Raw genomic sequence first — 10,000 nt, 5'->3', positions numbered from 1 at the left:
CTCACTAGCTTAAAATTGCAGCGTGTGAACGCAGCTTATTATATATGCAAAGCGTGAGTTTAAAAGTCTGAAAGCCCAAAACCCCCGCGCTGCATATTAATTCTGCGGCGTACACATGTATTGCATTCTTAAACTAGTGAGCCTTTGACGTCATTTTCTCCTCGATCCAGCTCTCTCAAGAACATAATGTTAGTAATGGCGGACCTTTAAATAGGAAAATTACAGTTAAAATAAAGAGGTGTCTTTTTGAAATCAAGACTTAAAACGTGGGTCACTTAGTGTTTTGTTAACATAGTTTTGAAATCCAAAGAAAAATATGAATTGATTTTTGGTCACAGGGGCACTTTAAGTCTTCTTTAGCTAGCAATTCAGATTGAGGGAGGAATGGTCAGGGAAAATTGTGTTCAGGGAGGGAGGAGAAGGAGAGTAACGTTTCAAAAGTAATTCTTACTGGAGCAATGTGAACTTCTTTCGCCAATGTTTGAAATTCCTGCGAACAGATAAAAGAGATTTAGTACTAGAGGTGCTAGGTCAAGGTTGGAAAGAATTGGATTACTGTTGTCGGCATTTACAGACCTCCACCTATTCCGTTATCAACATGGACGAACAAGCTGCCGGCGCTCTTTGAGGCAACATCTACGTTAACAAATACTGTATTGGCTCCTGGCCCTGGACAAACCACCTAAAGAGGATAATTATTAGAAGACGACTTAGACGTCCTCTAGTATAAATACGGCCAGTGTCCGAAAATCATGCAGCCACGACATGATTTGTGATTGCTGGGCCAGTAGCTAATATAATTACCTCCTCTGTCGATCTATGGGGCAAGTCACTCCCCTATTTAAAAAAGATGAATTGACTAAGGCAAACTTCAGGTCGGTTACAGTGTTGCCAGTACTCAACAATGTTTACGAGAAGATTTTGGCTGCACAGCTAAATGACTTTTGTTTTTCTATTGTATCCGATTTTATTAGCTCGTATCGAAAGTTCCATAGGTGTGGGACGTCTTTACTGAGAATAAAGTAATGACTACTGAAGGTGCATTGCATAATGAGATATCTCTGAAAATTTGAACCCGATCTATACACTAGATAATCTCTGAGCAATGGATGCTTTGAAAATTCGAAATTTTACAAATAATGTATGGATCACTAGCACTTTTGCCACACAAGAATTTATCAGTTTTTGATGACTAATAACTCCCTCGTTATCAAAGGCGAAAGGCTTTGACTGAATTGGAGATTTAACTAAGGATCTGTTCACGTGGAGGTAGGTGACCCTGGATAGGTGGGGTAACCAATTTCTCTTTTTTTCACGATCGTGTTCACATGCGGAGGTGGGATACTTCAACGAGGCGGGCTGCCCGGTTAGCCGGGCCCGGTAACCCGCCTAGGTGGGGTAAGTTTTCCCCATTTCCCCATGTGAATGCGAAAGGTGGGGGTACTCCGCCTGACTGGGCCTGGGGTGATGTTTATCCGGGTATTTATCTTTAGTTTGAATATTCCGCCGAAGCATTTGGAAACCTCACTCCAGCGCCCGCAGGTTATAAAGATTACATGTGAAGGCTCGTTTTTTTCCTACGGTTAGGCGGGGTACCTCCCCTACCCGGAGTCCCCCACCTCCATGTGAACAGGCCCTAAGTTTAACTATTCCTTTTACCTTTTGAAGTCAATTTGTAAATAACACGAAGCCTCGTATGTTTTAATAATGGAACAAAATGTAAACAATGGCGTCAGCAAAGATTCCTTTAGTTTAAGTGTGATGAGCTTAAAAACTTGCGTGCCGCACTAAAGTCAGCAAAACCAATATCCCACGTTTTCATCGATATATCAATACCCGGACTTCACTGACAACAAGGCTTAAATATCATCTTTCCTTCTATAAATGTTTTCATTATAAAGGCGCGCGCAAACGAGGAAACATTGTTGCTGAAACATTGTTTCCCGAAATGTTTCCTCGGCCCACAAACGAGGAAACATTTTTGCTTCCGCAACAAATATTTCCTGGGGCCGCAATCGGGGAAACATTTGCTTCCGCAACAATGTTTCCGCATTTGCGGGCGCCTTAAGACAAATGAAGGGACACAAAGCCGGCTGTGGAATTGATGGAGTCGTTACGAGAGCTATTTCGTAAACCAAACTGAATTGACTTATATGGTCCCTTTGAGACCTGAATTACCTGGAAGTTAAAATCATAATGATAGTCTTTAGTTATCTCGGGAAGCTCTACTTCATTTCTGATGTGGCGGAGAAAGATCTTGCGGCCTAAAAAAACACACAACATTATTCTTCGTATCACAAAAATCGCCACACGTTTTGGTTCATATTAATATAGTTGAGTTGTTCTCTCGGGCGCTTGTCCCACGATCGCTGATCTCGACGCCGGTATTGACCACTGTAGTTCGACTGCGGCTTCATCAAGCCATAGTACAGGACGTTTTTGAGACGCGGACGGCAACCGGAAGTAAACCTTTTGCATGCTATGCCAGGACGATACTGTCTCCACGATGTTTAAACTAATGATCTCTGATGGAGAAAATATACTTAGCAATATAAATGTGGTTGTGTCACGACAAGTTTGAAAGGGAATACAGCTCACTTCCGGTTGCCATCCGCGTCTCAAAAACGTCAGAGTTTTGAAGCAAGCAACCGTGGGCAATCTTCCTGTCGGTGTACGTTGGATCAGTGGCTTGATCTGATCGGCGTAATTACAAGTTGAGAAACTAAATATTTTAAGTAAGAGCCGATACAACGTAGATTTGATTTTAGTGGTGTCGCATGCTTTATTGTCGACTTGAATGTGTAGCAGTACATGCAGTAGGTTGGTGGCAACTGCAATCTCGACCCAAGAGCTCTTCTTTTTTGCGCATGACTGAGGGACGTGCCCAGTCATAAGATCCGAGGCTTTGGTGACGAGAATGGTGGCAACTGGTGCTTTCCCATCCTCGCTTGGGGTCAAACATCTTCCCAGAACGTATCTATTGTGCCCTGAAGTCCTATCATGTACTGGCACAGAAAAGGAAATCACCCCGTGTCAGAAGACAATAGAGACTTTAAGCACCAGGACGGAAGACACGAGGACGGCATACCGGAAGTTTATTTCCTGGTCTGGTCATGCGCAGAACCTGAAGAGTTGTTTACTATTGGACTACACCACTTTCACTGCTTTCGGGTTGTGTAGACAACGCGGTAGCTCATTCCATTCATTTAGGAGATTTTCATCAAAGAAACAAAGAAATATCTTCGGGGTGTTTATTGTTAGATTTTTTGGAGAAATTTCAAGATGAACTTCCCTGAAGCAGAAACAGCCCTGAGCTGCCAGTCACACAATTTACCCTTTAAGAGTAAAATCTGTAAGTGGCCACTGGGAATTAAAGGGTTAAAATCGCAAATTCAATTCAATTATATGTATATTTAGCAGGAGAAGTGAAAGCAAAATTTATAAAATTCATTTGTTTTCAGTGCGGCTAGAAACACCGTGAGGGGAAAATTTCGTTGAAAGGCAAAATAAATTTATTCTTTACCACATTAGGACAAATTTGTCATCATCAATTGTTCCTTCATTACAAGCTACCAGTAGCTCGTCTCTACCTTTTGCAACAAAAAAAAGGTATCTTTTCAAACTGTGAACCTGCTGGAAAATTGACGGGAAGTTGCTGACTTGCTGTCGCGGTGCACCCGACTCCGGTCTCGCCCCAGGCCTCCCACGGATTTGCCGTCACCATCGTGTGCTCTCGTCCTGGCCCCAGTTGTTCAAAAGGTGGATAGCGCTATCCACTGGATAAATCACTATCTATATATTGGATAGCGCAATTGGTTTCGCTATGACTTATCCACTGGATAGTGATTTATCCGGTGGATAGCGTTATCCACCCTTTGAACAACTGGGGCCTGGTGCTTATGAAGGTCTCTAATATTTCGACCCGGTACTATCCACTCCATTCGCATAAGACTTACCACCTGACAACTTTCAACAGAGATGGTAAAATTAAAATTCCATGAGCATAGATGCCTATGATCGATCGCGGAGCAACTCAGTACCCAGTGAGTATCATGGCGAACCCCCGAAGGCACAGTCTCCGGCTTCAATAACAAGTATCGAATTCCTGAATTAACAAGACCCGCGCCAGCGATGATCGACACGCACCCATCACCGCTAAGTTGACAATGGTACGGTTTATACTGACGCATAGGTGATGAAGACCAGCTGCAGAATAGCGGTCGAAAAACCACGATCCACAATAATACCAACTTAATTTAAGTGTTAATGGATTTAGCTCAAGAGTACTAATTGGGTACACTAACGAAATTAACCCAAATCAAGTCAAATCAAGTCAAATCGAATACAGTATTGGTTTTTGCGGAGAGGGGAAAACCGGAGTACCCGGAGAAAAGCCTCTCAGAGCAGAGAAGAGAACTAACAAACTCAACCCACATATAACGCCGAGTTTGAGAATCGAACCCGGGCCATATTGGTGAGGGGCATTTTTTTTTTCATACTATTGTAACACAATCGAAAAACATAACCATTCTTCACGTTTCCAAAACTAAAGTCCCTGAGTTTGCATTGACAATTTAACTCTAAGTGCGTTTAAAGCTTCGCAATTTTAAGGATTCTTATAATTTTAAGGATACTTAAGCAAATTTCGTAAGAGTCTTATTACTTGCTATTTTAGCAGCTTCTATTATTTTCGAGTTTAAGTCATTGTTTATGTTGTTTAGTCTTTTGTTTCAAGTTTGTCGGGAAGTCACGCAAATTAAATTTTACGAGAGCTATTAAATCGTCCCATTTTAATTTTTTATGAGGAAGAGGGGGTGCGAACGCAGAACTTCCGACCCCCGTAAAAGTGGACTTCTGCCATCCGCCCGCTTTTGTCCCGTCGCGTACCTTTTCGTCGTTGCCACGGCAATTTCCTTATAATTGGCATTTCGGAGCCATGTCAAAGAAAAGCCCCAACAGGCGTAAGTCGGGAAACGCTCTCTCTCCTACTAGTTCAAGTAAAATTATTATTTACCCGTCAGATGCGTGTGTAGCATAGAAGCGAATACATTGATTCCTCCCTCTAGTAGCTTGGATCCTTTGAAGCCCTTAAGCCGAAAAAAAAAAAGACAGAATAAGAGGTTTGCAGCCAAAATCCGCAGACACAAATAACTATGTTGTATGTACAAATGTTGATTGACGAAAAGGACCTAATAACAGATCTAAAGATATTTCGTCGACGATCGAGTGTCGCTGTTGGGACATGCGGTACATGTATTGAGCTTTCTTTGGTAATGGTGCAATGAGACTATTTTGTGTCTTTTGCCGGATGCTCTACACAATTAGCTAGTAGAACTCATTGTGAAACTAGGTCGTTTTTATCTAGGTCCTGAATGGACAATGTAGCAACTGGTCTTTGGGTTCTGAATGTCATGTGTCTCAGATTAGCTGTTACAGAGGTCGTAGCTTCGAATCCTGCCTAGCACTGACTCCGGCTAGGACTATGATTTTATTGCTGTCCTTTCGCCCGTTGCCAAGCAACTTGTATTCTATCCTTCTCCCGGGTGCATTACACCTTTCCATCTCAGTATTCATGCATTTGTAGAATTGAGATGCAAGACCTAGATAAAAACCCCCTAGTTCCCCAGTGAGCTCTAGTAGCTCAATGGACAGAGCATCCGAATGAATGAAAAGCGTTCATTGATTCCGTAGGGATTGAGACTGCAAACTTGAAAAATTAATTTTTATTCGATATTTTTGCGGCTTTTTGTGTTATCTCTGTGGTGTGGTGATTGGGCACAAATTGCCATGTTATGGGACGCGTGGTTAGAAAGATTTAAGTAGCGTGCTATGAATGAGTTGTCAACAATCGGATCCTTGCCTTATACGCAAAGGGTTCTGGGATCGCCAAAGGGGCAAACTGTGCGAAAATGTGAGAAAATGTAAGGCAGAAACTTAATCGACGTCCAAAACACGATTTTGGAGAGAGATCAACGCTTTTTTTCGACACGGTTTTATCAGAAATCGATTTTGTGCCAATGATGATACATGGCAAGTGTAAGTTTTTGTTTGAATAACTATGAAATATGAGATAAAATTTGCTGATTAACTTCCTTGCTTGCGTAGTTTATTGTGAAACGGTCTCAAAATATTTCCAAATTAGGAATCAATCTGGAGGAAATAACTCAATAAAGCCCATTCAGTTGTATTTACGTGTGTATAGGCTGGCTTTTGGCCTATTTCTAAACTCAGCAATTCAAATAATATTGGAAATATGCCTAGACGTAGACTAGTGGCGATCATTGTGCTGTGTGGGGTTGTGACAGCGATAGAAGGTACTGGCCAGAAAAGTAAAAGATTCTTTCTGTCGTTGGAATATTAAGATTTTACTCGCCCAGGAATAATAATGATGTTTTGTCGTGGGCTAGAGCTATTAATCTTGACCAATTCAAGGTTTCGATGAGTACAAAGGTCTGTTCAAATAATTTTGTACGAGGTTTACAGAACCTTCGAATGTCATAAAACAACTTTGTATATAAGAGAGTACGATTGAGAGAGTAGTGAAACCTCAAAGACCTGCTCCAAAGATCAGATCTACAGAGAACGAGTACATGAAGATGACGCTTTTGTATTGGTCGAAGTCATAGTGGAGCTTGTCAAGTTTGCTTAGATCCAGTGACTTAAATACTTGTAGTTCGTAGTTTGACAGAAAAAAAAGGTTTATTTAACAGCTGAGGCCTATGAATTCCCAATGTTATCTATTTCTATAGAAACAGAGACTGCTTTATTCCATGGAAGAGGAGCATTAAAACAGATACCTAGAGGCGGGAGATTGAAATGGTTTGCTTGAGCAGAATCGTCGTAATACATTAAAGTGATTGGACCCTGACAGAGTTTGAAGAAAATAGCTAAATTAGCGGCTCAAAAACCGTTGGATTTTTCTCAATCAAACTAAAACTTAATCTATGGATTTCCTCATGTTTCTCATCACCCATTTCATCCCTCCAAGGAGGAATAGCTCCGTAAAAACAATTTCCATCTCCGCGGACAACCACTTCTCCCCTTTGAGGAGGTAAATTTCCAGAAGCCTTTACAGGGTTCGTGCTGGATTTTGTCTATAAAATTCCAGGAGTATTCAAGGAGTTTTCAAGAGCCAGAAATTGAGTTTTCGAGGAGTCTTTATAAGAATATTTCTATGCCATACATAGTGTTTCCTTACCACATCCTGCAAGTTAAATGCACGCATGGACATTTTAATTTTAGGATTTCAGTAATGTTTTCCTAATAGTCAATTTTGGGCTCAGGTTTTTGAAATGTCTCTTTTAACTTAGCATGATGCAATCTCAACAATTTTCACCCAAGCAAAATTCCAACGAGTTTTTAAGCAGTTTTCCGCAAAATCCTTTTTTTTCAAGGGCTTTTCAAGCACCCTTGAAGTCCAAATTAAATACCAGGGCTTTTCAAGGACTTCAAGGAGTTGCACGAACCCTGCTTTATTCCGGTTTACGCAAGACGTAACTAATAAGAAAACAGCCCATGCACACGTAAATACAACTGAAAGGTTTCATTGTGTTATTTCCTCCAGATTTATACCTAATTTTGTAATATTTCGAGACCATGACGAGATGTCAATTTTACAAAATTAACCTTACGGATCCTTACGCGAGCAGGGTTAATCCAAGTAAATTTTATCACATATTTCACGGTTATTCAAACAAAAACATACACTTGCCACGTATCAACATTGCCCAAATCGATTTCTGATAAAACTGTGTCGAAAAAAGCTTTGATCTGTCTCCAAAATCGTTTTTTGGACGTCGAACGAGGTTTCCGCCATATATTTTCTTACAGCGACTTGAAATGTTAGCCCCCTGGCGATACCAGAGCCCTTTGCGAAAAAAGAGGGATCCGATCGCTTGCAACTCATTCATTGGTTTCCGACTGTTTTCCTTGGATTTGTTGCAAAAGTCGGAGTGTCCCTACAAAGGCGCCTGCATCAGAGAAATTGAGAAAATGGGATACCAGGCATTTTTCACCTGTTGTGGATGAGAAACTGAATGTAGCAGACAGCTGCATGCATGTGGGAATCTTCAGGTTTGTAGTGGAAGCTAGTAGATAGTTGTATTTAATTTAAAGCTGGGGGAAGAGAATTGACTGAAGTAATAGATTTCCTGTGCATGATAAGGTAGCGCCGACGCAGTCGTCGATGTAACGTTTATAGACTAGTTTTAGTCCACTCACCCTGCTAGCAGAGCCTTTCTTTTGCTTGCTCGATTTTGGCGTTCTCGAGAAAGGCTCTGCATGAATCGAGTAAGATCTTTATTGAATATGCGCTGCATGTTGCCAGGATACAGTCTCGAACCCAAGCCTAATATGCCAGATCTCGCCGCCATCTTGGTTTTTCATGGTACAGCGGGCTCAATTATAACCATCGGTTTTGTCACTAAACGGACGCTCGCACTGGAAAAACCGGTTTGACGACAGAAAACAAGATTGACTAGTCCAGAAGTTCGGGCTGCGGCGGCTTCAAAGAGTTGACGCGATTCGGGCAGAGCCTCCTTTTCTCCTCCTCAGTAAAGAAAAAGGCAAAAGGAGGCTCTGCTTGCAGGGTGTAGTCCACTTTACTGAGAGTAGTTTGTTTCACTTCGATTTAAACTTCGAAAACGCTGGCATAGCAGGGTCCCCTCATTTCTCTCAGAGTATAATGTACCAAAACCTGGACTCAGTTGTTCAAAGTCCACCGAATAAATCACTATCCATTGTACAACGCAAATTGGTTTCCACTGGAGAGTGATTTATCCGGCTGATCATAGCGCTATCCATCTTTTGAACAACTGGAGCCAGATCTTTCTAAACGTTGACTGCATCGGCGCTCGCACTACCTCATCAAGCAGAGAGAGCCGAACTTAACCGATTCATTACATGAATCACGGCGATGGGTTCAGTAACGCTCCAAACATCAGCTAGGAAATGTTTCTTACTGTGGTCAATTTACCTTGATCAAGTCATCTGATAAAACCAAATTTTCGTATAGAGCAGTTTTCAATTGACCGTCGAAAGTAATAGTCCAGTTTCGAGTTCGGCATGACCGCTGAATAAAGCACTGAGAGCGCATGTTCCTCCAGCGAGAAGATGACTTGTTTACAACTCGAGCTCTGTCTATTGTTTAAATTTCAAATTTCAGGCACCCGCCAGTTTTGTGAATACTTTACTTTAGGTCGAAACTCAACCTGTATCAATGTGTCATTGGTGTTTGTATTCAGCGGTAATTTTATACTTCGATAAGGGACCATTACGCGATTGCAATTGCAGCTACGCTTAGTGATTGGTTTAAAAATCCCGCGCAAGTTTATCAACTAATGAGAAGGAAAACCAAAACCAATCGCGACTTGAACGCGCGATTTTTCCCGCGCTTGGAGCAAGTTACATGAAATTACTACGAATTTGAATTAGTTCATTGCGCTGTTTGCACCTGCTGTGATTGGTCGAAGTAATCACTTTGGTATTTGTTTTACAACACTCAATTGAAAACCGCTCTACTTAAAGAAGGAAAAGTTCCGACGACCATTCTATTTATCTCCAATTTAGTTTCTCAGTCAACTCATGAAGGCAAACAGACCTATCCTTTTACAATCAATATACAAGGTAAGGCAACATACCTGTTTGGTGCAGTTAGAACTACAGAAGCCATTGATTTCCCAGTTTTTTACTTTTGGCGGAATCAGAAGTGCATCATCTACTCTTGTTCCTACCACAAATAGCCCCGAATCGTATTTTCTCAGCTGTTTGGTATAGTAAAACCGCAACCCAGAACTGTCAATTATTCCTTTAAAAAGCAAAAGGAAACATGATATGAAGGCGTTTGTTAGATTCAACATTTGTATTTCAAACTCTCTGTGCATCCTGTTATATGCGACATTCGTGTGTGCGTTCGCCATCCAACGTTTTTGTTTAATTTAATTTTCAAGTGGCTCACCGTCCTCAGATTGCAACATGTATGTTCCGCAGCCCAGCCTTCTCG

At 41.4% G+C, this 10,000-nt stretch overlaps 1 protein-coding gene across 1 annotated transcript in view; it reads right to left on the bottom strand.

Moving 5' to 3' along the window:
* LOC137987738 (DBH-like monooxygenase protein 1) overlaps positions 1–10,000 on the bottom strand; it is a 34,388-nt gene that overhangs the window by 8,426 nt on the left and 15,962 nt on the right. The window contains exons 7-10 of the mRNA XM_068833807.1: positions 9,639–9,805; positions 5,015–5,087; positions 2,179–2,264; positions 452–490 (exon numbers count right to left, since the gene is read on the bottom strand). Coding sequence (XP_068689908.1) covers positions 452–490; positions 2,179–2,264; positions 5,015–5,087; positions 9,639–9,805 — 365 coding nt within the window. The remainder of the gene's footprint in view (positions 1–451; positions 491–2,178; positions 2,265–5,014; positions 5,088–9,638; positions 9,806–10,000) is intronic.

The sequence above is a fragment of the Montipora foliosa genome, unplaced genomic scaffold (assembly GCF_036669935.1).
Source record: "Montipora foliosa isolate CH-2021 unplaced genomic scaffold, ASM3666993v2 scaffold_386, whole genome shotgun sequence".
Classification (NCBI taxonomy): domain Eukaryota; kingdom Metazoa; phylum Cnidaria; class Anthozoa; order Scleractinia; family Acroporidae; genus Montipora; species Montipora foliosa.
Note: the sequence above shows the minus strand (reverse complement) of the source record. Positions and strands in the feature narration are given on the sequence as shown.